At 44.9% G+C, this 27,345-nt stretch overlaps 3 protein-coding genes across 5 annotated transcripts; 1 reads left to right on the top strand and 2 right to left on the bottom strand.

Moving 5' to 3' along the window:
- Positions 1-4,913: 4,913 nt before the first annotated feature.
- Positions 4,914-6,575, bottom strand: LOC135606296 (uncharacterized). Of its 2 annotated transcripts, none has more exons than XM_065097326.1 (4): positions 6,415-6,575; positions 5,892-6,086; positions 5,721-5,784; positions 4,914-5,606 (listed from the first exon to the last, which is right to left on the bottom strand). In XM_065097326.1, the coding sequence occupies exons 2-4, from the start codon at positions 6,056-6,058 to the stop codon at positions 5,340-5,342; spliced, it is 498 nt and encodes a 165-aa protein (XP_064953398.1). In that variant the 5' UTR covers positions 6,059-6,086; positions 6,415-6,575; the 3' UTR covers positions 4,914-5,339. The 2 variants fall into 2 exon arrangements, with proteins under 2 accessions (XP_064953398.1, XP_064953399.1); XM_065097327.1 differs by having other exon boundaries at positions 6,297-6,452.
- Positions 6,576-7,168: 593 nt separating this feature from the next.
- LOC135606295 (ribulose bisphosphate carboxylase small subunit, chloroplastic-like) lies at positions 7,169-8,198 on the bottom strand. Its single transcript, XM_065097325.1, has 3 exons — positions 7,939-8,198; positions 7,712-7,843; positions 7,169-7,616 (listed from the first exon to the last, which is right to left on the bottom strand). The coding sequence occupies exons 1-3, from the start codon at positions 8,116-8,118 to the stop codon at positions 7,386-7,388; spliced, it is 543 nt and encodes a 180-aa protein (XP_064953397.1). The 5' UTR covers positions 8,119-8,198; the 3' UTR covers positions 7,169-7,385.
- Positions 8,199-14,652: 6,454 nt separating this feature from the next.
- On the top strand, positions 14,653-17,870 carry LOC135606294 (uncharacterized). Of its 2 annotated transcripts, XM_065097323.1 has the most exons (7): positions 14,653-14,798; positions 14,883-15,164; positions 15,244-15,584; positions 15,659-16,015; positions 16,107-16,478; positions 16,565-16,767; positions 16,906-17,870. In XM_065097323.1, the coding sequence occupies exons 2-7, from the start codon at positions 14,929-14,931 to the stop codon at positions 17,149-17,151; spliced, it is 1,755 nt and encodes a 584-aa protein (XP_064953395.1). In that variant the 5' UTR covers positions 14,653-14,798; positions 14,883-14,928; the 3' UTR covers positions 17,152-17,870. The 2 variants fall into 2 exon arrangements, with proteins under 2 accessions (XP_064953395.1, XP_064953396.1); XM_065097324.1 differs by having other exon boundaries at positions 14,689-15,164; positions 16,577-16,767.
- The last annotated feature ends 9,475 nt before the right edge of the window (positions 17,871-27,345 follow it).

The following is a 27,345-nucleotide window of genomic DNA, read 5'->3' as shown; positions in this document are numbered from 1 at the left end:
GTCCACGGTGGAGGGGGAGTTTATATAGGGAGGGAAAGAGGAGGGGCGGATTTCTATTTATTTTCCTTTTTTTTCTTTTTCTGGGGACGTTTCGCGAGACACGAGAAATACGGTGGGTGGCGTGATAAAGTCCATAACAGATGGAAGAGCGAGTAAAATAATAATAATATTAATAATAAGGGGGGGTTGGGGGGGGAAATAAGGTGGGGGGGGGGGGGGGCCCACGCATCACGGGTGTGTCTGCTTTTTTTTATTTTAATGAAGGGAAAAGGAAAGGTAATTTGGACACGTATGGGTCGGGTTTGGAGTCCGGAGCTGGCGTCCGGGCAGTGACCCCGTCGTCGGCGTGGCTGAGGCGGTACGTGGTTTGGCTTGGTCTTCTCGGCTCGGCTGGATTTGGGCGCATCTTCCTTTTTTTGTTTTTTTTATTCTTCTCCCTTCTCTATCCTCTCGATTTGAACGGTGAGAAACGTTCGACGTTATCCTCCCTCTCGTTGTCGACTTTGACCTCCTGTTGGGGTAGGATAACTTGGAAGATTAAATTAGGAATCGTAGCTGCTAACATATTGGTAGGATAACTCCCATGCCATCATCCACCATCCGCGGGTAAACGAACGATCATGATGTTAATATAATTTTATTTGACCTCAACAGGGCCAAAGAAAGATTAGAAAAAAGAAAAAGGCTATTCAGGGTGGGCATCAATATCTTTCTTTGTCACCTCGATGGGTGATGCGGTGGTAACCAAATCGCCCACGGAAAGGAAGGAATAAGAAAAAAAGGAAACGAGGAAACCCAATTGCTGCCCGCGCCTACCCACCTCTAATAATCAATAATGGCCAAACATGGAGGCCCCGCGGCGGACCCACTCAGCGATTCTGTCCGTCGCGAATCTCGACGTTCATTGGCGCGTGCGTCCGTCAAAAGCATGCATGGAATGAATCAAAGAGGCGTGGTGCGAGCACCAGACCTTCCCCTAAATGCACGCAGCCATCAACTCGACGCGTCGAATCCGGATCTGTTTACTCCGGTGATTTTAAGCCGAAAGAGGAGTAACACCCGTCGCTATTAACGCTAGGCATGTTGGTCGCCACGGGCGCCTCACGGACCGAAACGTCTTCCACACGGCAGGAACGTACTGGGTTCGGCGACTTATCTTACATCTGTCGTCGTCGTCGTCGTCGTCGTCGTGGGTGGGGCGGTGTGAGGACTCGTGACGGGCCGAGTCGTCGCTCGAAAGGCATGGGCACCCGAGCCGGGTCGAACCCGGCTAAAGAGTACACGTGGCTACGTTACGAGGGGCCGGCAGCAACGTGGCAGACGCAGCGCGTCCGGTTCGCGTCTTGGCTTTGGAGCGGATAAGCCAGGGGGTCACGCGTCTGAGAGTGAGAGAGAGAGAGAGAGGTGCGGACCACAGCCGTGCGTGACCGACAGACGAAATAATGAGGTAGGGGCGGTCGGAGGCGAATCCGTCGTGCGGAGCTCCACCTCCACCTCCACCTCCACCTCCTCCTCCTCCCGCTCCCGCACAGTCACCGGCGTGTCGCTACTTAATAAATTAAGGAGCCATTGTTTGTCCAATTTCGAAATCTTTTATTTTCTTCGCTCGTTTCTATTAAAATTTACGGCGACGATCACGACCTTCACCTTCCCACCACAGCTGGTCTGTGCTTCTTTTGTTCTTCCTATTCATTTGATTTATGGTGGCCGATTGAATATTCTGATTCTGAGAAAACAATTGCCAGCTTCAGCTTCAGCTTCGTCGCCGAGGACGGAGTTATTTCTGCAGTCGACCCCCACATGGGCTGCGTGCCTTACACCCACCGATGTCCGTACGGACAACCCACCAAAAGCAAATTAGTGTAACGGGTCAAGATTACTTTTGCGTTTAGACTAGTCTGTTCGTGTTGTCGTGTGCTGAGGGGTTGGTTGGAGGGGTCGCTATTACTTTTTCTCATTTATTTTTTTTATTTTTATTTAAAAATAGTTCGATTAAATTTTAATTTTTATTATAAAAATTTAATGAAAAGAATAGTTGTGTTCAATAATTGAATAGAAGAGGAGGATGAAGCACCTCCTTGTTCAACAAAGTCTAATAAAAATTAAAATGATTATGAAGAAATAAAAAAATGCTAACTCTTCGTAGGATATAAAAGTGACATCAGAATCTAAAATTTTTTATGATAAAAAATTGAACAAAGATGTCATCCATCTTTACTATTTTATTATGAAAATTTAATGAAATAAATAATTTTACTCTTTTGTATATTAGACTTTTATCAGGAGATATTAGTGTTTTAAAATATATTAAAAATACGATGATATTAGAACAAACTATAGGTGTTGATAGAAAAAAACAATGACACAAGCATTAGATCGATGACTCACCCTAATCGTGAGCCACCACTTGGAGTCGACACGCATGTAAGATAGCCCCCCTCACGTGATCATAAATTGGAGTAACCATTGATACACGATGGCTAAGCTTATCCTTTTGGACTTTCCTCGATCATGATTTCAAAAGGACTCGCATGCCTAATCGTGAAGAACATTAATCCTAGACGAACATGACCTAGTTTTTCTCTTATGATGTTTGACATCAAGCCCCATCCTTTTATCAGTTTCAAGCGTTCTTACGTTGACAGCACCTCCAAGCATCTATTCAGCCAAACATGTGTAAAGATAGGAACGAAGGGAAGTTTCTGAGTTGGAGCTCACGAACACGAAGAAAGTAATTATATATATAAGAAGAAAAAGGAATGTTCCTTCAGCCACTCCGCCAGAGTAAGATTGTCGTACGAACAGGATTTTCTTTTCGTATTACAAAAAGCAGATAGATGCTCTCAGCACCCCAGCGGTCGACGAATATTTATTTTCGTTAAAGATTTGGGCACATCAGTAAAGGTGGCACACAGCCGTTTGCCACGTTAAAGTCGGCGTCCGTCGTTCCCAGACCTTCTTTGTTTTGACCACCACTCGCGGCGGGTCTTATGGCCACAGGTGGACACGTCCACCCCCACCCGAGGAAGAGCTAATCAAAGGCGCCGCAGAAGGTGACTCAACCCGAGTTGGCTGCACACCCCAATCGTGCAAACCAAATCTCTTCGATTTGGCCTTTTCCGCGTCAATCATTCGGCATCTGCGGTGAGCCAACTCGGGTCCGATTGATTGCTTCGCCGACAGCTCCCATTCGCATCCAGTTGCGGCGACAAAGGTTTGAGTGCACGCAACCCACCTGTAGCCTGTCATTGTTTTCCTGTCTCGACACATGTAGGTTCTCCGTAAATGTGTTGTCCCTCCTCTCTCTCGCTTCGTTTCACTCCTCCCTGTTACTGATTTGATGGGAGAATAAACATCAAGAATCTATCTATCTATCTATCATCACCATAGCGATCCAGGTGGGTCTCAAACGATACCCATCTGTCGACAAAAGCAATGGACCAGACTCTCCTCCCTCTTTATTCTCCACCGGAATCCTTTCTTTGTGCCCTGTTCTTCTGCTTTACGTGGCATGTCCTTCGCTTCGCCCAGTTTCTGATTCCTTCATCGAGAATGGCATGGTACGAGGACGAGGCTATGGTGCTTGCAACGAGTGAATTCTCTAAGCGTTCCTGCAGTCAGATGCTTCGATTACGATCTCTACGCATCCCTTCATCGGTTGGGTACCGGAAGGAAAGTGGTACCGTGGAGACAGGTTTCCGATCCTGTTTCTCCCACCGATCCCATTTTTGGTTTCCATGCGCCGGAGAGAAGCCGCAGACAATGTGCGAGTGCAGCACGGTGGGCGATGAAACATTGCACGTCGTGGGGATCTCTCCTATTCCTTCCGTCTTTCTTCCACCCATGGATCGGCACGTCGTCTCGCCGAGGCCAAGAGTAACAGGGGATACGTGCATGGCCGACCACATGTTCCGCAGAGGACACGTCCGCTTGTTTCCTCTTTATCTGCATTCACGCCTGAGATGAGCAGTGGAGATTTTGGACTCACTTGGATGGGATGAGGAATGGTCTGCGGACGAAGGCCGTGGTGTGGAAAGTGGCCACGTTGACTGCTTGTGAACCCAGCCTTCGTTCCTCTTATCAGCTTATTTGGCAAGCACAAGTTGGATGGATTCTACTACTCTTTTTCTTTTCCCTGGCGATGTGTCTGAACGAACGAACGCTCGGAGAGATCGGAACCTAATGCGAGCCCGAATCTCTTCCGACAGCACCGTATCTCATGCGGGATGGAATGAGACGGTCGGACGCAAAGCAGGACGGCAACGGGTAGAAAGAAATCGCCGAGGCTTTTCTTTTCCCCACTTGCTCATGACTTCCATCGATGTATTTATTATATAGTTCACGACATTGGCCTATTACAGCTCACGACTCTGTGCATACAGAAGACCCTGGAAATCGCTTGCCAATTTGCCACCTTTGTCAAAGCATTATCCACTTGTGTCCATCCTTCGTTAGGCACAGAACATTTAGTCCGTCTCGGAGTCCATCCATCCGTTGTTGAATTAGTCAGTCATCACGGACGAACACATGCGGAGAATTCAAAGATGGCCATAGCACAAGAATGGTGGTGGCATGGACTTGGTTATTTTTTTTCTTGGCGACAGCGCCACTTGAACAGAGACAGCTCGGTGGAGAAGACATGACCTCACACCCTTTTGCTGGGTCCTCCTGCTCCCATTTCCTTCTTATCCTCCACCTCTTCCTCCTTACCCATCGCCTCTCGTATCAGTCGACGATATTGACCATATCTGCTCTGATAAGATGGCGTTATTCCAACACGAAGCCACGTCTCCAGTCATCTCCATCCAACAATGCTCTAACACTAAGCGCAACATCTTTTCGCCGGTGGCATCCACATCAATCGCAACACCACCGTCTCGAGAGCTCCAAGAGGCACCATAAACATAGAGAGGTAAAGGAATACAAAATTTTATACATGATGAATAGATACACAATTTCATGATTCGAGGATTTCCTCCTAAGAGTTATATACAAGATGATGAATATTTCAGCACAGGATGAAATAGAACCTCTTACCGTCCATATGGATCAAAACAAAACACAAAAAAACTTGGCTTTCCTTCTCCTCCTCCTCCTAACTCTCTATCTTCCTTATTTTGATATCTACATACAATTCTCCCACACAAATAGTACACAAACATTGGTGCACCACTAGTAAGATGTACAGTTTACATGGAGAGCCAAAACGCATTCCCAGATTACCAACTTGTTCTTCTCCTACAGCTGGTTTTCTTTGATTTGTTGATGTCAATTCACCCTTTCTCTCACTCTTCCTCTCACCGCGCTCCAAAAGAACGCTCGGAGGCGCATGCGGGCGTTCAGGCCACAGCAGCGATGCTGCTGCAGCCGCGATCGAGGCAATCAAAACCCTCGACCCGCACGGCCGCCGGCAGGAGCCCGAACTTGGCGTGCTTGGGGGACATCGGCGTGACGGACTGGGTCGGTTGCACAGGGGCGAACGGCGCCAGCGGCGGACGGTCCTCGCCGAAACGGGCGTCATGGACGACCGGGTTTGCCGCACGGTCTGGAGGCGAGCCGCAGAAGAAGGGCGGCGAAGAAGCCTCTCGGTTCTGTTCTTCACCATCCTGCGAACAAATCGTGATAATAGACGTCAATAACAGAGGTCTTCCAGATCTATTTTCTCCGGTATCAGCTACATCAAATACACATGTTATTACAACGTCAACAAAAAATCTCACCTTTGCGAGCAAGATATCAAGAAGGTCCGCCACGGCGTTCGAATCAGCGAAATCTGCTTGACGACTGAGAAGAGCAGAAGAGAGAGACAGAGAGAGAGGTGGAATCAGATACACGAAAAGGAGAAACTTTTGCGGTGTCGTAGCAGAGGAGGAGTTGTTACATATGTCAACCTCGAGTGCCAACGGAGGGGCCAGATCGGATCGGCGACGCCAGCGGGCGGGCTGAGCCGCCGGGGCTTCGGGCAGAAGACAGGGGGCTTCCTTTCCGCGGCGGCGAAAGCGCTCCTCATCTCTTCGTAGGCGGCGAAAGGGTTCTGTTGCATCGCGCAGCGGTTCATGTTCGCCCAATCTTTACGATGGCAACGCCTGTCGTGACAACTAAATTAGCCAACAAGAAAAGGGGTTTTTTCCGTTTGAATCCGGTAGAAACAACGCCGCAGCTACGAAAACTCGGACGTCTTTGCAGGCAAGTTTGAACATTTCACTGTTTCCCATAAAAGCAGGAGGGTGCGAAATTTCGAGAAAAAGGAAAACTCCAAAAACCAGTAAAAATCCCGACTCTGTTTGGAAAACCACCGGCGCGCGACACCGCGAGAGGGATCTCCCACAAAAGAAGCCGATCACCCCTCAGAATCGAAGAAGAAGGGAAGAAAAAGAAGCGCAGGAGGCAAAGACGGGATTTTTATGTATGTACCTTATCCGCCTCCCTCCTAGAGAGAGAGAGAGAGAGAGAATCCGAAGAGGGGAAGGAGATAGGAATGGGGAAGAAGGGAGTCGGAGGAGGATTTATCTAAAGGAAAAAAATAAGAAGAAGAAGAAGAAGAAGAAGAAGAATAATAGAAAAAGTAAAATAAATCGAGAGAGAGAGAGAGAAAAGTGCTCTGAATGGTATTGTATTTTAATGGGTAGGTACCAAATGTGTCACGCATGCTGTGGATATGGACACCATTCATCAAACTATTCAAACGGTGATTACAGCATGAGTTGAGATATCACACACGGTTGGCTTCATTAATATACATCATCCGACACGGTACCCCACCACGAGCGAGGGGCCGACACGAATGATGCTCGCACGTGACGTTCCTCGCTTGGGCTCGATCTACTTGCTACTCTTCACGACCGACGACGATAGGAAACCTCTCCTACTGCTTTTTGCCACGGCCCGTTTGTTGGTGCGTCGGATGCGAGAGGAGGACATTTTTTATTTTTATTTTTGGGGGTCCATATATCTATTTCCATTAAATTAGTAGGGGAGGGAGAAGAAGAAGACATGCGCGCGGTGTTTGACCATTGACCCAGCGGTTCATCGTCCAAGTAGGCCGAGATCGGCCCAATACAGAGCCCAGATAACATTAGGTTGGGCCAGAGCAAAGCTTCAACCCCCACACCACACGTCTTGGCAACTACGGTACGGGATTCTTCCACCCACAGCAGACGGATACAGGTAAAATCAAACACATTGGGTAGCCTTTATTATAAATAAGCGAACGTCCATAATATACTTTTTTAACATATAAGCTCCGCGTTCTTGGGGAAACAAAACATAGACGGCCTCAGTGCGCTGCTGCACTGTCGGCGGTTGCGTAGAGGAGACAACGAGAGAAGGGGAAACATCCAACACTGAACCAAAGAAAGCAATCCGAAGAGCCGGATCCGAATCGTCTAGTAGCCGGTCGGCTTGTAGGCGATGAAACTGACGCACTGCACCTGGCGGTTGTTGTCGAAGCCGATGATGCGGATGAAGGCGTGGGGGTACTCCTTCTTGCACTCCTCCACCTCCTTCGCCACCTGCACAGCGTCGGTGCACCCGAACATGGGCAGCTTCCACATGGTCCAGTACCGCCCGTCGTAGTACCCCGGCGACCGGTGGTTCTCGCGCCACACGAACCCTTTCTGTTATGGTCATTACGATCGACTTCAATCCCCGGTATGCATGCTGGATATCAAGGTTACTGGATGCCCACCATGGGGCAGGTGAAGTTACTTACGGGGCAGAACTCCAAGCAGGGAATCCATTTGGAGCGGAGAAGGTACTCGATCTGCTTCAGCAACGCCTCGTCCTTCAGTGTCGGAAGGTAGGACAGGGTCTCAAACTTCTTCACGCCCTCGATCGGCCACACCTGTCATAAGAATTACATCCACAGTATATGATTCGTAACGGCTATCTCGGTAACAGAGGTTTCCGACTCGAGCCACGAGCCTTGTACGTGCGTACCTTCATGCACTGAACTCGGCCGCCATTGCTGGGGAGGTGGGAGAGGTCGGCGTTGGGCTTCCTGGTGACAGGGAAGGCGGAGGCGGACTTGAGGCCGGTGAACGGCGCCACCATGCTGGATTGAGCCGGGGAAGCCCGGGTGAAGGTGGCAGCCGAGGAGACCATCATGGAGGAAACCATCGTTGATTCCTCTTTCTGACACTCACCTAATTCGACCCGAGATCAAGAAGAAGACTCGTCGCCGTGAGGCCTCACCACTCCCAACTCCGGCCCTATATATACATACAACACCACCGCGCCTTCCCTCCTGATATTTACCATCCTGTGGCTCATCTTGTACGTTGGTTCTCCAGAAGGCGACATCGCACAAACCCTGAGCACCACACATTAACGAGGGGGCGCGGATGCCATCCTTATCGTTTGCCATCCTTCCTCACGAGCCACATGTCTGCAGTGGCTTACCTTATCTCCATGAACATGAACGAGTGGTGGCCCTCACTTCTCCTCCTCCTACTGTTATCGATTAATTCCACCTGTAAATTACCGGACCGGGTTAGAGTCGATGCCGTGCCTCGAATCTATGCCAGTTTCTGTCCGTTAACGAGGTCACCGGCAGAGAGCCTCCTCTGTTGCTCTGCTTGATTCTGGTTCAGAAACTCTCGTCGAGTATAGAGCTATAGGTTTACAGTTCAGCTGTTCTTTCTTACGTTGCAATGTTAACGAATCGACGGAGGAGGAAGAGGAATGATTGTTGAGAGGAGTAGGATAGGATGTGAGATCCAAATTGCTTCATCCCTTCGTCGGTGACAGGAGAACGTATCATGTTCAGTCACTGCCTCCACGAGTTCTCATCCCCATGCTTCCTTGTCATTCGATTCGAGTCTCATCCATATATGCGATGCAATCCCATAACGACTAGTATTGGTTAGGAACTCTTACAGCAATTATATGTGGATCGAATGCATTTTGTCGTCATGTCGACTCTCCTGTGGCAAAAGGAACCATTATTATGAGGGGTGGAAACGCCCCCCTGTATTATCTATCTATTTATGTCAATCCACACTTTGCGATGTAATCAATTCCCAAGCAACCATAGAACCTTATAAATCAATTCAAATCCTTGTTCGCTTCCGATGTAGGATTAAATCGAAAGAATTGCAATCGAAGTTCACCAAAAGCTTTATGAAATTATTCAGAGAAGCAGCAGCTGCTCGTGAAATGATTGTTTTTTTTTATGTAACTAAGATTTCAATCACTTGACGGACGATAACAAGAAACACACACAAACACACATCATGTTTTTGCCTGAGAAGACCGGGCAGCAAAGGCCACTGTATCACAACCGATGTTGTTTCCTGTTCAATTGCACTCCGACGTATCACCGGATTTCCTCCTTGTTCGTTGACTAACATCTCGAGGACGAGACGCACTCACCCTCCTAAGATCAAGATCGTGTGAGAGCGATCTTATTCGAAGCGTTGACTTCCGACGTACTCTGAGATCAGTTTGGCAGCAATCTGGAAACCAACACGTTTCTGTAACCGGCAAGCGTTGACTCCCTACCATCGGATCGTGCTAAAACCACAGAACAAATGTCTCCACAACATCGACCTCCCTCATCCTTCCTCCAATCGCCGCAATGTGATAGGAAATGGCTCACCGAGTCCTACATTTCCGCTCGTTCCCATCGGGATACATGTACCTTTGAAGGAATCCAATATGAATATAAATGGGGGAGGGGGGGTACAAAAGAGGTTGGAAACCTTTGTTGATACTAGGTTCGGATTAAACTGTGAAGGAACACGGTTGTATGAGACGTTCTAGCTATTGTCTCCTTCATTGTGTCATGATGTTGTGCCCCATTTATGCACGTTTGACACATTACATTCAAGCAGAAAGGAGAGAAAAGCCAGAGGCATCCTCCCGCAGGGATGAGGTAAAAAAACCATGTTTCTCAAACTGCTTAACGGAGTTGAGAACCAGCAAATATAGGTATCTTAATCATAAAACAACAACTTACACAGTCGGTATTTACAGCACCATTTTGAATGCTATATATCCCACGGGGAATATGTCGAAGACGTGAAGGTCTCCTTGATAGGATAGGATGCGCGGTACAAATTGACGACGGCTCAACTGTCGATGCGTGCAGAAATAAGCATTCAACCGCTGTTCCTTGTTTCGAGTTTGGCAGAACGATGACGCTACAAATGGCTTTTGTGCTTTGGTACTGATAGGTGAAGAGTCATGTGTCACACACAATGTCGTCATAGTCGACGGGGCTATCGTCGAAGGTCACAAGGATTATGCGACAGTTCGATCACGGGTGGTGGTACGTGGCCAAACGATCGACCATATGAACCCTATGATTGATGTGATTGGTCTATGGATGCCAGGTTTGAATGATGTTAGTTCGCCTGAAATACCACGTATTCCCTCCCATCATCAACGATTCTGAGAGTAATCGATTTCAAGGTCACATAAAAGAAGAAGGACCCAGATATGCTCCGACATACATTGCTTTGCTTCAGTATTGATCGATTAGTTTGATCGAATCAAACCCAAAAACTAATTTTGATCATCGGATGAGCATTTGTCGAGAACGTCTTTTAACTTTGACATGAATTGAGATCGACTTGCAACGAGCCTCAGTTGAATTTGAATCATCATTCCCATATCAGATAATTAGAACATACACTAATAAATTAGTGCTAGAAGGAGTACTATCAATATGTCTCAAGAAAACTTTGTAAGACCATCCAAGCTAAACCATAAAGAACCCAATGGGCCAAATGGACATACAGAGTCTAATCATGTCGAATGCTCTAATGCCAAATATACCAATCTTAATTCTTCTAGACTCAGTCTAGCCCAAACTCTTAGTTGGACTTCCTCCCATCTTCTAGCAACTCGATCCTCTACTATTCCATTAATTATTCCAAGACTCGACGACCAATTCATCACTTGCCCAACCTACAATTACATAAGTTTAAACCATAACAATTTATACTAAAACCTTTCCTAACCTAACTCAACAAGACAAGAGAATTTTGCTAGTCATATGTGTCTTGCAAGTCAATTATATGAGTGGTGGCACATGTGACACACTACTTAATCTTTTGCTTATTATTATTTATTAGTATTTTATCATTTTATGTTGCATGTTGCATATATTGTGATGTCCATGAATCGGTGTAATGGAATCAGATTGTGTTGAGATCATGATAATGAGACCAATTCGCCTTTAAACATGGATCTTAAATAATCCTGGTCATAGGTTACTCGAGAGGGATATCAAGATAACCGGATATATAGGTGTGTTGTATACACGTCTATATGATGATGGCAGTTGATCTCATAATTGCTTATGTGCGGACACTAGGGATACAATGCATGTGCTCATTGGAGAATGACTTCACTAATTGATCCACTCACGGAATGCTATATAGTATATGATATCTCATTGTCAGATAACGATTATATAATTCCCTCGTATGGGCCAAATGTGCATTTCGATGATACATAATATATGAGTCGAACATGTATTTTGAAGACGGATATTCTACGGGTCAAATGTGCTGAACACGTATTTTGACGATATGCGTCTTACGGACCGAATGTGTATTTCGATGATGTATAACCTATGAGCCGAATGTATATTTCAATGATGCACGACCTATGGGCCGAATATATATTTCATCGACATATAGTCTATGAGCCAAATGTGCAATTTGATTATATATAATTAAAAGGTTGAAAAATAAACCCATAATTAGAGTTAACAACACTGGCCAGAATGCTTATTGGCTTGGTAGTCTTACTGTTTAATGATCCTGAAAAGGGGTGGCTAGTGATAGGTGAAGAGACAATATCATCATGTGATGGCACATGACCGATTGTTGGCATTTAGATCACGAGACACATATTCACCATGGGTTAGATGTGGTCGAATGGTCAATCATTCGGAAGGTGTGATTGCCATGACTAGTTTTTAGCAAGTGCCAAGTTCGATAGATGTCATGCCACGTCTTCGTATAGAATGTCGCATGTTCCCGTCCTACCACCAACAATTCCGAGCACTTATAAAAAAGACTCACTGAAACATTCTCACTTAATATTACTTTGCTTTAATATTGATTGATTAGTTCAATAAGATCAAACCCAAATATTGACTTAATCGTTAGAGGGTTATTTGTCAGGAACGCCTTCAACTTAGTTTTACATGTTCAGCACTATACAAAAAATGATTTGAATTGAGATTAACTTAGAATGGATCTCGATTGAATCAGAATTATCATCCCAACTTAGATAACTAGAATCTATACTAATAGATACTCAGTATCGAAAATATTAATATATAGGGATGGTATTGAAATTGTTAGTATACGGAGATAAAAAGAGATGACTAGAGAAGATAGTTTCATATAACAAAAGATTAAAAGAATTGAGTTACAGACATTAATTTGGAAGTTTTAAGTTGTTTGGATAAAAACTAATATCTGACCTAATATTATGGATCATAACTAATTTGATTCAGACTCATCATTCTAAAATTTCGTTATTATCCTAAGCTGAATACAACTATCAGAACAAACATAGAATGGACTAAAAAGAAGCAAAAATACAGTGAGAAATATTATCAAGGAGAAGAAGTAATCCATCCAGAATTGCTGTAGCTGCTGTTAACTCCAGGCCATATAAAGAGTATCGACTTTCTTGTCACGCCGGAAGAGACTGAGACGCAGCTCGGCAGGGCGCATGTTAGGTTGAACCGCCGGTTGGCTGGCCCCGACGGCCAGCACAAGCCCGAGGGTCAAGTCAAGCCCAACGCCAGCATCCACCTCTCTGCTCTCGGCCTTACCATCCAGCTCGCCGTCGCTCAATGCCGTGGCCTCCAGTGTCGTCGACTCGGGCGATAACGTCCTCCCATCATCCGGGATCTCATCACATTCGTTGCTCGACGCGCGGCGCGACTCCATCAGTTCGGGTCTCGGTAGGCCGGGGGATTTGGTGGCGAAGACTGGGCGCTTGAACCGATCCCGGAAGTCTGCGGCGGCCTTGTGGAGGTCGTGCGGATTCTTGGCCACGTGCCGGATGTCGTCTGTCCTGAGACCGGGAGGGGCGGCGGAGGCAGAGGCAGAAGAAGAGGCGGCTTGGGCGATGGGTGCTCCCTTGAGAACAGCATCGACAGCCGCTTGGCAAAGCTACCAGGTGCCGGAACAGAGCAAGCCGGCGGCACCATAGATCGGGTTTATGATCCGGCCGCATGCCTCATACAGCAGAGACCGGAAAATGGCTGAACCGAAACAACGGTGACGACATTAGCAATCCTTGTCCTCGTACTGAAAACAAAGGAGTGGCAGACGTGCATGGATATAGATGTATGTATATACCCGGGAGGAGGTGTTGCGGGCCGGCGTCCATGAGGTTGAGGAGGCCGGCGCGTCCATAAAACTTGGCGAGGAAGAGCGTGGCATTGGCCTGGGCCTCGGGGCTCTTGATCCACTGCAGGCAAGGGCGGATGGTGCATCCATCGCTGCATCCCTTCCTCAGCACCCGGCACCCATTACAGCTCATCCTTATCTGTCTCGGCGTCTCTATGTAAATATCGGTATCAATAACAGACCCTCTCCTCTGTCTTTCTGTAATGCTACTGCTTTAGAATGGCCAAACAGAGTTTGTGGGTGGAGGAAGAGGATGGCTTGAGAACGGATGGGGAGGGGTGGAGTATTAAAAGCAGGCATTCGAAGGTGAGGAGCCGTAGGTTTCTCGAAGAGGAACAGCAAACTTTTTGGTATGATGGATTGTATCCCGGTAAAATGACTAGTGCTTCTCGAACACAGGAAATCCCTCCATGCGCTGTGGGCTTCCATGCGACCTCCACCGGAGTCTGGTTTCGCCTTCATCCCAGGGCGAGACTGTCGGCGCCGTACGGCGGAAGTCATCGTTTACGGATGCTTACGCGGGAATAGGATGTCATCGTTGAGCCGTTGGTTGCTTCGTTTGTTCATCACCACCGACGGATCTATCCGCAGAGATAGATGGTGGACATGATGTATCCCAAGAAGATTTCCAAGCATCAATAAGCGCTCACAACGTGCCCACCCAATCTATCATCTCGTTTAGTTCATCTGTTCTACCTCCATTATATGTATCGCACTCCGATCCTTCAGATGTCGATCTGGGAAGAATGAATCCTGAGGGTAGATGGAGGCGAAAGAGTAAAGACCGCGAATCCTGTCACTCTCACAAGCACAGTACGAAGCACAACAAGCGGCTTATTCCTTTACCCAAGTGGTAAGCACAAAAAGAAACAAGAAACAGAACAGAAAAAGCACTTGCGTTCTTATTAGATCTCGCATTTGTCGATACCAATGCAGCCATAAAATAGAGTGTCAGGTTGTGGGACCGTTATTTATGGCCTGATTCCTCTGCCTCCAGTTTTCCTGAGATCATGGAGGATCCCAGTGACACGTGCAACCCATTCCCCTGCCTCCACGTCACTCCGATGTGGCGCCACACCTTCCCCTGCGTCTTGGCATGTGGGTTGGACACCAGTGTTGCTGTCGCTTGCAGATTCTCGAGTCCTTTGAACTCTGTTTCTGAGGCTTTTCTGCAGCAGATAGATGAGATATACGTGGATCAAAAGTTGGCAAAAAGCAATGCAGAAAATGCCATAAAGCTAACTTATATTGCGTGAATTAGTCGGAGTTCCAAAAAGCTTTGTGTCACGAGTCTCCGGTGATGCCTGCCTGCTTTATTTTAGAGACGAATCAACTTGCAGCATGCTTGGGCCGCGAAGGAGTAACTTGTAATGGTCGAGTCCATCGGATTGGGTTACGTAATGCAGCACCCAAGAGGTAGAGGCCATGTCAAGCTTATAGTTTGGTTCGTATCATCCAACTTCCCTTAAATAAAGCAGTTCGTCACTGTGGTCTTCTCAGCAAGTGATCGCAGCAAAGCAAAGCAAATTCCACGCCCTCCTCATAAATGAATGACTGCAGTCATCCCCCAGCCTTTCTCCGAGTGATTGCCCTGGAAGCTCCCGGGGAACCCGTTTCTCACTCTTGCCATGGCCGAACCCCCAAAGGGGAATCCCTGATGTGTCTCCTCCATGTCTGCACCTTCCTCGGCTTCCTCCTCCTCCTCGTCCACCTCATTTCCTTCCTCCTCACCAAGCTGTTCACGTTTCTTCTTAAAGGAGCAGCCACTTCCGGAGACCAAAGGTACCTACGTCTCTCTCTCTCTCTCTCTCTCTCTCTCTCTCTCTCTCTCTACTCTCTTGCTACTGACCTTCTGTTGCAGGAGTTCTCAGCTCGTCACTGAAGCTGAGATCAAGCCCACAACCGATGTGTGCTACTCCGATGGTGAGGAGTTACCTGCCAGCATCTTCGGCAGGGAAAAAGGATTGTTCTTTTTCTACAACGAAAGCATCTTCAACGATACCCTTCTTGGCGAAGAAGAACAGGATTCTACAGATCAGGAACACCTTTCGAAAGTTGACGAAAGCCTCGTCACAGAATTGCCGCACAGTTCCCCTTTAGAAGATCAATCGAATCCTGGACTTGAGAATGATGATTCTCCGGTGAGCGATGTCATAAGAACATCAAGTTCTCCAACTCCAATCATATGTGGGTCTGTCGAAGGTACATCAGGAAATGCAACTCTTCCTTCAATTCTAGCTCGTCTCACTACTTGATAATGCTCATGCTGTTTACAGATGAAGATTGTGTTGGAGATGCCTTTCACAATAATGAAAAGGAAGAGGAGGAGGAGCAGAATGAGGAGTCGTCAAAGAAACAGAAACTCCTCATCGTCGCGCAAACACATCCTGGGAGCAAAAAGTTTCAGCTGGAAGAACACACATCTGGCGGTTCTCTCACAAGTGAGTCGACATCGAAGAGCTCGATGGAGTGGAGAAGCTCCACAAACATCAGGGATTCGGAGACAGAATGCCCCTTCTCCTCTTCATCACGCAGGAGCTCTTCCAACTGGGAAACATACACCTGGTTCCGAAAATACGATGAGGACATGACGTTTTTCGACAGGATCAGTGCACAAAAACTCACAGAAACAGGTCATTCATTCCTCATGTAATCTTTACGTACTTGCTAAGTAGCTTTGTTCCTCCATGGATTGGCTAAGACTGCATATTCCTTAATTTTCAGAATCATTTAGGTCAATTAAGTACCAACCGAAATCAGTCTCTCGAAGGATTGTTCACAAATTTACGACACAGAAGAAGAAGAAGGGGAATAGGGATCCATATCAAGAACTGGAGAGTGCCTACGTGGCTCAGATCTGCCTCGCATGGGAAGCACTTAACTGGAACTACAACCATTTCCGGCAATGGAGCGCCAAGGGATCAAACAGTGAACGCGCTTCTTGCACCGCATGGATGGCGCAGCAGTTCCAACAGTTTCAGGTCCTGTTGCAGCGGTTCATAGAAAACGAGCCTTACGAGCGTGGCCGGAGGCCCCAAGTCTTTGCTCGGACGAGGATTTCTTCTCCAAAATTGCTCCTAGTTCCTGAGTTCCGAGGTGCCTCCTGCCTTCTCTCGTGTGTTCACTTTACATCTCCCCGAGTGCTAATTTGTTCCTCTGCAATATTAATGCGATGTTAAAAGATTCAAAAGCAGATGAAGGCAAAGAAGAAATGATCTCATCTACCGAGTTCTCGGCGATTCTGGAGGATGCCATTCGAACCTTTATGAACTTCCTCAAGGCAGACAAAGAGAATCCTTGCCAAATTCTTAAAGCATTCATCAAGAGAAAATCCAGCTCGGTGGACCCAAATCTCCGTCGTCTGCTCAAAAGAGCTAATAAAAAGGTGAGTAGTACCCACTCACTCATGCAGTGACCCATCTAACGTCTGCTTTTTCACTTTCTCGTCATATATATATATATATATATATATATATATAGCTAACTAATCTCTTTGTTTGAAATGCTGACACAATGCTTTCAGAAGAAGATGAGGCTTAAGGATCTGTTGAAGTCAAGGAGATGTTTGAAAAAGAAGAGGCTAAAGGGAGAGGAAGAGATGGAGATACTGATGGGCTTAATAGACATGAAGATTGTGTCCAGAACTTTAAGGATGCATGAGATCAGCCACGAGCAATTGCACTGGTGTGAGGAGAAGATGACCAAAGTGAGAGTATGTGATGGGAAAATCCAAAGAGATTCCTCCCCGCTTTTCTTCCCTGTTCAATGACTCCAACGTCGGCAGTGTTGTATAATCTGCCGTGCTTTAGGTTGCCTGATGACTAGAATATGCATTCCACCCTCCCTCTTGTCACTGTAAAGATACACCCGGAGAGGTGACCACAGTAGACATGTGGTGATCACTTGAAGCTTTGAACATTTGGGTTCCATGTCAGGAAGAAAAAGTTGATAGGTGAAGGATTTCCTCATGAGCATCGAATGGCAAGACAAAGTGACCAAGAATGAAAGCGAGGGACGGGGGGAAAGAGACGAGCGCAACTTTAGCTTTCTTTTACTTTATTATTTATGTTCAGTGGTGGGTGGATAAGGCTCCCTGAAGACTGGTATTTGGAACACACACACACACACACACACAGAAAAAGAGAACTTGTTCTGGCTCATGCAATACCTTCTCCTCATCAGTTAAAACAGGGGATTATGGTGCTGAAGATAGTTTAAGATATCCATGGGGACATCATGCCTGGCCATGTAATCTTTGTGCAGGAGGGGGAATATACTCGATGCCCGTAACCCAAAGCTGTGCCTGTGGGTCACATATGTGTAGTGTTTGTATATAATATAGTCACTGGTATCTCACACAAGGATTCCTCTGTTCTCTGGTTGGATGCGATGCAAGCATATTATGGATGCTATAGCGATGTAAAGGAGTTTGGTGCATAATATAGAGAAACTTCCCTGAATACCAGTTGGTGGTGCCAATTTTCCGCATGTTATTTATTTATTTGTATGTGAAGTGACTAAGTTATGTTAATGAGCAAATAAAACTTCACATAAATATAATGGATGCTCTAAATGAACTCCTTGTTTATATATATATATATATATATATATATATATATATATAACATCGATGATGCCAATTGCCGTGGCTCGCGGTGGGGCCAGCATTGGTGGAACAAAGTGCTGATATCTCCTCTGGTGATTAGGTGTGGGGCCCAAATCAGAGGCCACCATGGCACGGGAATTGCCACTTCGAGTATGTGTAGTTGGAGATGATCCGCATCCAGCGACCGCCACGTGTCTTTTGCCGCCCTGCGCCGCTGGAAAAGAATCGATCTCAGGTTGTTGGGTTGGAGGAACCGACCAACAAGAAGAGCAAGCCCAGGGGAGAACGGGGGGAGAGAGAATCGATTCGGGAGACCTGTGGTGATGGGGATGGAGACGGAAGTGTTCTTGAGGAGTGTGCGCGGGCGGCTCACGGAGAGGATGTATCATGTATTCGTGGGGAGGCCGGCTAGCGCCGAGGTTTCTGCCACGCCTTCGAGGACCCGCTTGCCGGGAACCGACGGCCGCTTGTTCCAGGTCGGTAGGAGAATTACCTCTCTCGTTCTTTGGTTTGATCCGTGTATTTGCTATTCGAAATGGGAAATCGTTAGCTTCATTGTTCGTGATGAGGGATGATATACCATATGCTTCGCCACTCCAATTCATGCTTCATATTATCAATTCGTTCTTAATGTCAGAATGACATTTCATCTCAAATTCTGGGCTTTCAGCTTGTTCGGAACAAAAAGAAGAAAATAAAAAGGAAATTGGAGTGCACCATTACATAATTTCATCGAATTCTTCGGTTTGGAAAGAGCGAGCTTGGAAATGGGAATACCAATATCCTGATTTCGCGATCGGACTAAAACGATCGTATTTTGCTTGACAACTCCCCAATCATCAATCTGATGATCCCAAATATGTGTTTATCGACTTCAATTAACTTCAAATTCTTCTAACTATGGAAAACATATCGGCAATTCTTGAATTTGCGTTGATGTTTAGATATTTGTCACACTTCTTTTAGGGTTTGGGTTTCTTGAATTAGCTGTTGAAATAATGTTTATGTAGCGTGTATCACCAGATCGTTACACACATTCCTGGGCTAATAGAAATGTGCTATTTGGCAGTCCATGAATTGAGTGTTTGACATCTTTGTTTCGATTAATCAGTTTTTGTTCTTTTACTTTTTGTTGGTGATTTTCTATGCTCCTTTGTAAAGGTGTTCATTAGCTAACAATCCATGAATCGTTTGTAAAGGCAAGAACCATATAACACTAGAATTTGCATGATTTTTCTACTTTGTTTTGCAAATTTAGGACATGGGTTTTTGACATTTTCTAGATCGATAAGTGGATCACTTCTAGGTTGATTATATAATAGATTTTGCAATTTAGGAACTGAATGATGGATGATATATGAGGATAATTCGGTAAAACATCAATCACAAATCACTTTCAATCTTGATTCCAGACAAGAAGAGTAGATGCAAAAAACCAGGTCCAGGTTGGGATTGGGTTTGAAAAACTTTGTAAAGTTTTACTACTGCCAAAAACATATCTGGATTCAACCTAGGCTTTGAACACATTTCTTGTCAGACATCAAACATGGTTATTTTGGATGACCCAAACTGAACTTGATTTTGTTGAAATATTATGTATGGCATTGATCTACATAATTGGATAGCCTTAATTAATAGGATTCCTCACATGACATACGAGTTGGAGTTAGCCCTTTCGGAAGGGAACAAGTCTGATGTTTCCATCTACAATGACAGCTTCCTTTAATGGACTTACACTGCTTTGGCTTCCTTACCTTACCTGGCATAGAAAAAAGTAAATACACTGATTATCTATCTTGAAAATCAGACTGGCTTGTTGCTGACTCCTTACTTGTTGAAAAGTGCTTACCTGCTCCTACCTACTCCAGCTCTTGTTCTTGCTTGCCCTTATTGCTTGCTTGTTCGTTTGTTCTTAGTTGTGCTAACACTACCCAAGACCAAATTTTGTAAAATTAACAGTAATAAGCAATCTGCAGTTCCTCAAGAAAATAGCATGGAATAACATGTGACTTGTCCCCAGCCCAGAACCAAATTTAGTTGACCTGGTTTGACATGCTTAATGTTAAAACAGTAACCAGATCTTTTTTTTTAATGACGAAATCCTAGACGAGCCTGGATTTGAAATCACGCAAATTTCTTTCTCTCTTAAATGAGGTTTTGGACAAGAGGGCCTTCACTTAGACCTGATATTTTCTTTGTCTCACTACGTCAATCGGATCGTTAGACCAAAAAAGATTCCTCCATAAGAAGAGTATCTTAAACACAGAAGTAAGTTTTGTTCTAAATTGGTTCTCAACTTTCTTTCTTGTGCACAACTTCTTTTTCTTTTCAATTGAGATATATTGAATGAATTGATATATCTAAATTGGTTAACAAAGATTGTCTTAATGTTAATGCATCCCTTAGTTCTATATGCGGGTACTACCAGTATGCTGACCGGTGCTGGCCAATTTGTCACAAGGAAAATAAATGTATACGCTGAAATGAAGAAAGGGTAACGAAAGAGTGCATACCCATGTTTCCTCTGCTCCTTCTCATCCTGTTTTTCACATTCTTCTATTTTTGTCACAGCATCGCATGCTCAAGATGACTCTTTTAGTGGTAGGGATTAAGGGTTCTAATCTATAGCTCTACCTCAGTGGATTGACTTTGTCCAAGTCATGTTTCAGATAAGACATACTTGTAACTAGTGAAGTACTATTTATTTGCAATGGTTTCAACTATACTGGTAATGCAACTATAGGTTAAATGGGCTAAACAGAACTCAATTACCTTTTTTTTTTTAATATTGATTTAGCCTATGCAAAGTCTTGTTGGCCCCCAGCATTACAGCTAGAGCAGAACCAGTAAATGTTTCTACTTTCAGGTCTTTCTGCCACTAGAAGTTCCACCCGATGTGGCTGATTTCGATACTTTAGTGATCAACTTTTATATGAGATGAAAGCAGCTCGGATGAGACATATGCCTTTATAGGACGGATTTCATTTTTTGACGTGAAGTTTCCAATGATTTCATTCTCCACTTGAAGATGAATCTGATGCGACGACACTTGAAGCTCATTGTGACACCTGTCAGAATGATTACTCTGTTTAAAGAGTACATGATTAGGTCTACATGAATATGATCTGTGCATTATTTGATCACAAAATCTGTCATTGCCATGTCAAAAGTATTCATAGATCATCTTGTCAGATCTTAAGCTGCAGTGTAACAGCTCTATGTCAGGACCGACCAGAGCCATACGTAAACCATACGACCTTATTATTTATTGTGAGCTATTTCTTCTCTTTCTGAAGTGTATGTAGCATTGGTATGATCAAGCTTCCTCTTAGGCACCAATGTGAAGTCTTGTCATTTATCATAGCACGCGGCCACCAGTGGACTAAACCTCACATACCCTACTAGGATGATTCTAGACTTCACATTGGTTTGAGCTGTGTCAAGGACCTCAAACCTTTAGTGGAGGAGATTGTATTATCTGATCGAGTGGGAAGAAGATGGACATGATTATTACATGGAGCTACTTAAGTTTATTATGATTAAGTTGAATTTAGGCATTTTGAGTCATATAATTTCAGGCCTATCAGATTAATGCATCAGTCCTTCCATCATATAATGTCATGATATATCACATCCTGGTTGAACATGAAGGAATAATAAAAAATGGAAACCTTTTTTGAGGAACAAATTCATCTTTTTTATCATATTCTGTTACAAGCTCTGAAAAGTTCACCATTTGAGGAACAAATTTATACCATGGTTTTAATAACATCTGACAGTTTCACTTCCGCTGTTGCAACAGTATTTGCATATTGTTTATCCTTCGTCTAATAAAAAAAATGAGACTGCAAAAGCAAGATGAAATTGGTCTGAAATTTCTAAACGAATGGCCATTTTTTCCTGTGCAGAAATCATCGATGAATAGCAGTGTACAGTTTGTTGCAGCTTGTTGGCTATGCAAGTAAGCTAATTCTTCATTTTTCCCAAGGTCATTTCGTAGTAGCACTTGTGTTTTCATCGTGGGTCAGTGACATAAGATTAGTATCTGCTAGCATGCATATGGTAGAAGTTAAAGCTAACACCGAGATTAGACCGTATCTACTTGTGGAAAAGAAGTAGAAACAATTTAACTCCAATTAGACCGAAAGCCAAAGGTCTTATTTGTCTGTCTAATTTGGCTGAGCATTACATCTTTTGAGCTAAAAGGTTAATAATAGTCTTTTAAAGAAATCCATTTTGGTTATTCATAGAATTAAGCGAAGATACTGCTGCATGCTTTCTTATACGTGTCTAAAAGCATTTGGTGCATTTAAATTGAAGCTCATGAACTATCGTGCTGATTTAGTGATTCCTTAGCTTTGTAGGATAAAAGTACATGCATGCATTCTTCAAAAGGTTTTTTTTTTTATAAAAAAAAAAATTGTTAGTTATTTACTGTGAAGTCTCAACTTTCTGTAGTTGAAGTTGAAGTTGTACTTTTATTTATGATCCGAAATATCCTCTAGCTTTCTGTTAAAAGAGTTCCCTGAACTACTGATTGTTTGCCTTATGTGCAAAATCATGTGTTCGCTCGCATCAGTTGCTGTAGGTCGCAAACAGACAGGTTTTGGTGTCCTAATCGATTTTGCATGAGGTCCTTCCAATCCAAAAGATGACATAGGAAAAATTTTGATTGATTGATTGATTGATAGGCTGGTGAAAATTTGAAGTATTAAATTGTTTAATGAAACAAATTATCTAGTTGAGATAAGGAGGGGGAGTTTTAGTGCAATGGGAAAGTTATTCCCAAGTGACTTTGGCAACAAAAGGTTCGACCCGCAGAAATAACATCTTTATGTCTTAGAAAAGAAAGGATTGTATACTAACGTTGACCACCCTTATTGGTGGGAGCTTCTGCATCGGGCAACAAAGGCAGGTAGCCCAAAAGATAACTCTCTAGCCCAAACTACATTACTAGTAAGGTTTGAGCATACCTTTGTAACAACGAAACAATGTCGATGACAAGTCTGTGATTCTTCTTGTTTGAACTCTCTCTCTCTCTCTCTCTTTCTCTCCTGCTGGTTGGTAGGTCTAGAAAAAAAATTGATTCTTGTTGCATGGAGAGAAAAATAAATAAATAAATAAATAAATATTCTTACGGGTAGTCAGTTATGCAAATTCTCTTTCGATAGTGATTGGCATGTTATATAGAATATGGAAGCTGCTTTTCTTTAGTGATAAAAAAAAAAAAAAAAAAAAAATTTATGTGGATGTCATCCTTAAAATCCATCCGTCGCCGCTTGTCTTTCTGCTGTCCATCTATCCTCGTTTGCTTCTTTCCCCACCGACCGATATCATCGAAAATTTTCATGTAGTCGAAGCAGGAATCCTCCAATCCATAATCATGACATCTTTTCAATAGTAAATTGATTTGGGACGCTTCCCTGTGACCTGGATTCTAGTGGTCACGTGCCTTGCAGTAGTAGAGAAGACGGAGAAGCTATCCTTTGTTACCATTATCTCGTTTGGTTTGTTTCTTGGTAGGATGTGTCGACAGACTGGTCAAGCTGCAAGTATAGGGTAGGTGGCTTTGCCCTTATCACCTATTTGGTAAACCTTTGTTCACCGATTAAAGTGTCCGGTAGCACCCACAAACTCTTAGGAGAATTAAGCTTGGACAAGCCATGCTCGAAAAACTAAAAAGGCAAGGGAGTTAAATAATAATAATAATAATACACAAGTGGGTTGGAACTCTTGCGGCCTTCATTCTCTAGGCCTTTTCTCCTATTGTCCCAACAAACCTTCATCTAACAACTGCATCACATCGTAAGTTGACCAAACTGGAGAGAGAGAGAGAGAGAGAGAGAGAGAGAGAGAGAGAGAACAGTGCCGCCATGGAAGTTAACATCAACCCCTTGTTTCAGCCTTCAGTGTCAAAAACCAAGACGCAAGTTAGAGAACCAGCACATGAACCACAAAAATTTTCCCTTAGGTTGTCGTTCTTCGTGATTTTCTTTCCGTCAAATTAAGATGTATAAGTTAAAGGCCATTCCTGGTGCTGACGATTCACTCAACGATGCAAGTTATGGTGGACACGTCCCTAACTACGATCCCAGTTACGCTCTCATCTGAGTTGGTTGCCTCTGACTGTTGGTGCTCGCCCTTCTTCCACGGGGGGGAAGCTATGAGAAACTGGAGCTCCATAGCAAGTAAAGCTGGGATCACGACTATAGCCGTGGTGAGGCGGCTGGCGTTGGGAACTCCCTGAGATGACATGACCGATGTAGTAATGCGGATGAGGAGGTTGGTAGGCCGGTGGATGCGGAAGCGAGCGTGAGGAGGAGGAAGGGTGCAGGTACTGTGACACCGGTGGCGGGTTTGGGAGACCTGGGTAGACGGGTTGTAATTGCAGACATGCTTCTCCGATGCTGCCGCCTCTATGTTGGAAGCCCCCAGGAGGGATTTGTGAGCCTCCAGTACTCAAGCTTTTATTATTCAAGGGACGAACAAGATCAGTGGTATGCCAATGTTTTTGAATCAAGGAAAGGAGACATCTTTAGCCCTAAACCGTGCCATATAAGATGATATTACGTTGCAGCCTACCAATGTACTACTACTACTACTGAAGGAGGAAAAGAGGTGTTGCACGTAGATAGAATGAAAACCCTAGCTTACTCATGCTAAGAGAGGAAGGATAGAATGAGAGGAGACAGCACATACCCGATGGCACCGTCGTTGCTGAACACCAGCTGACGAGCACGATTGAGCGTCTCCGTCTCCCTCTCTAACGAAAGAGTTGAAAATGGGAACATGAGTCAGTAGGCGCTACTAGTGTCGGGAATGGGGGAAGAAGTGGTAAAAAGAAGATACTCATCAACGCTTTCTATGGTGCAACAACACTACTATGCGGTCATCGTCTTGCCTTGGCGATGCCGGTTCATGTGCCCGCCCAGCGCTTGAGATTTGCAGAACTTGAGGGAGCAAAAACGACACTCATACACCTTTGCCGAATCATCCTTGACTGCACTCTTCTTTTTCTTGAACCCTGCAATCTTTGGATCAGGTTAGGTGGCGAGTAATAATGGCAATAACTTTTCTTTCTCTCTGTTTTTGTTCTTTCACCCCCTCTGTTGTATTCAATTTCTCAGTCCTCATTAGACAAATGTTCCAATCTAGATCACATCACTGCTTAAACTTTCTTCCTTGTCGATTCCTACTTACGCGTAATGTCAGCGGAAGCTGCAGTAGTCATCGAGCTTTCCTCTAGCGGTTGCTTACCATGTTCCTCTGGCAAGCTATTGAGGTCTAGCGGGTTCCCTTCTAGTCTCCTGCACCCAACTCATCATGGTTCTTCATCATCAAACGAGAATAGGTAACAGAAGTTTAAAGGATGGTATAGAACTTTACATGGTATTGCAGCTAAGGAGAAGAAAGCGGAACGAGAAGCGTCCAGCTGAAGGGAAACAAAAAATGAAAGCCAAGGAGATGGACGAGAGGGTGTGGTGCTTTGAGACCAAAAACTGCAGTTTGCTACTGCACTGTAGACAAGGCTGTGTTTTTAAAGCGGGGTGGAGAGAGAAAGTGCTTGAAAGTTCTCTATCAGTTTGTCATTTGACCAGCCGTCTCTTTCTCTCTCTCCACACACTCTCGCTCTCTCTATCTCTATCTCTCTCTCTCTCTCTCTATCGTCCCCTCTTGTCTCTCGTTTCTTTTTTCTTATGCGATGCAAGGGGGCAAGAGCACCTTGGTTAATGTGACTGATAGAAGACGAGTGTCTTCGGCTTTGGGGGATCAGCAACAGTAGCCTTTATTTGTTGGGGGCTTTGGAGCAGTGTTGAGAGGGACGTTGCCTTGGCTCTTCCTCCCCCTACAAACCCTACGTTGCTCCCCGTTCACATTGCTTCATTGCTTTCTAACCCAGCCCTCGTGCTGCTTGAATAATTTCGAGGCAAGGTTCCATGTAAGCCCCACACACTCACTCACCCATCTGTCATCTCTCTACCCCCTCCACTGAATCCCTGAGGAGAAGGGAGGCGGTGGTGGGTGTACCACGTCAGCATGGTGCCCTTCACAGCAAGGGGATCATCCCCTGGAAGACAATAAGGACAAGGGCACCTCTTACAAAGTGATGCTTGGATATTTAGTTAAGAAGGGGTGTGGTAGGTCTCTGGTCTAAAGATGGAGCCTCTGCATCATAGGGCCATCACGGAGTTGTACCTTCAGCTTCGGGGTGCCGTTGCGCTCTCAACTACATTTGACCAATCCGGGTGGTACTGTCGATTTGGTTGGATCGGGTTCGATTCAGATTAGCCTCGTTATCTACCAGAAAGCCATCAATACGAACCTGAGCTCCAGGACTTCTTTTCTTCCTCGATCTCTCTGTCTCTGTATCTCTCTCTCTCTCTCTCTTTCTCTCTCTCTCTCTCTTTACTACATTTTTTTTATTTTTTCTTTCTCCTCTGATGCGGAGATCCATATCTTGTATCTGATATGATGGGAGTGCTGTTTTCTACTCTTACACGGTGATTGGGTTATGGGGATGACAAGTTGTAGCAGTCTGCATAGCCATAGTTCTGATCACCTCTCATCAAATTCCTCAATACATTAATGTGGTCCCAGCTCTGAAATTGACATGGTTCTTTCCTTGCTGGTGCGTCCACCCACCAATTTTTCTCCCTTTTATCCACCGGAGGGAAGGGGGGAGTAGGGCTGAGTAAATGAGATGTGATAGATAGATTTCTAAGAATAGCTACTGCCTCATGACTGACAGTCGAGACTGGACCGTGGACGGGGGGGGGGGGGGTGTGGGTGTGGGGGGTGTGTGATAGGGAGAGACGGGAAGGGACGGGAGAGAAGGGGAAGCTTTTCCTTGCCCGTCTCACGTGACTTCGAAATCTTTCCTTCTCCGTCCTCTTTGTGTCTCTCGTTGCCGGATGTTTGCCCAGCACCTGTCTCTGTACCTCCATCGGGCATCTCGGCGCTTTGCCAAGCTGCTGTCGTCCTACCACTTCATCCCTCTTCCTTCTACCTCATCTCCCTTTTAAATCTTTAGTTATAACAGTGTGTCTGAAGGTTCACAACAAGCAGAGCAGGACAATAAGAAAACAACAAATCTAAACTCTCTCTCTCTCCTTCTATCTGTCTTTTTATAATTATTCTTGTAAAATCATGGTAGACCAATCTTGAAGTTTTATAGAATATGTTATTGGTAAGGATGGACAAAACTTTCAGAACTAGGAAACTAGAAGAAGAGATGTTTTGAGCACTGCATGGAAAACAAAAAAACCGAAGAGAAATTATTAGGATTCGGTGGGTCCTTATTAGAGCTGTCCTTTTGATTTCATCATCACTATCAAGGGGGATAATCGTGGAAAATGA

This window comes from Musa acuminata, chromosome BXJ2-2, assembly GCF_036884655.1.
Source record: "Musa acuminata AAA Group cultivar baxijiao chromosome BXJ2-2, Cavendish_Baxijiao_AAA, whole genome shotgun sequence".
Classification (NCBI taxonomy): Eukaryota; Viridiplantae; Streptophyta; class Magnoliopsida; order Zingiberales; family Musaceae; genus Musa; species Musa acuminata.
The sequence above is the reverse complement of the archived record's forward strand: the minus strand, read 5'-3'. Positions and strand labels throughout refer to the sequence as shown.

Coding starts and splice junctions, on each gene's coding strand:
- LOC135606296 (XM_065097326.1), bottom strand. CDS start 6,058: ATGAACCGCTGCGCGATGCAACAGAACCCTTTCGCCGCCTACGAAGAG. Junction 5,785..5,891: donor CCCCTCCGTTGGCACTCGAG/GTTGACATATGT, acceptor TGCTCTTCTCAG/TCGTCAAGCAGATTTCGCTG. Junction 5,607..5,720: donor TTGATATCTTGCTCGCAAAG/GTGAGATTTTTT, acceptor ATTTGTTCGCAG/GATGGTGAAGAACAGAACCG.
- LOC135606295 (XM_065097325.1), bottom strand. CDS start 8,118: ATGGTTTCCTCCATGATGGTCTCCTCGGCTGCCACCTTCACCCGGGCT. Junction 7,844..7,938: donor GCCGAGTTCAGTGCATGAAG/GTACGCACGTAC, acceptor TTCTTATGACAG/GTGTGGCCGATCGAGGGCGT. Junction 7,617..7,711: donor CCTGCTTGGAGTTCTGCCCC/GTAAGTAACTTC, acceptor TGACCATAACAG/AAAGGGTTCGTGTGGCGCGA.
- LOC135606294 (XM_065097323.1), top strand. CDS start 14,929: ATGAATGACTGCAGTCATCCCCCAGCCTTTCTCCGAGTGATTGCCCTG. Junction 15,165..15,243: donor GCCACTTCCGGAGACCAAAG/GTACCTACGTCT, acceptor CTTCTGTTGCAG/GAGTTCTCAGCTCGTCACTG. Junction 16,768..16,905: donor TCAAAAGAGCTAATAAAAAG/GTGAGTAGTACC, acceptor CAATGCTTTCAG/AAGAAGATGAGGCTTAAGGA.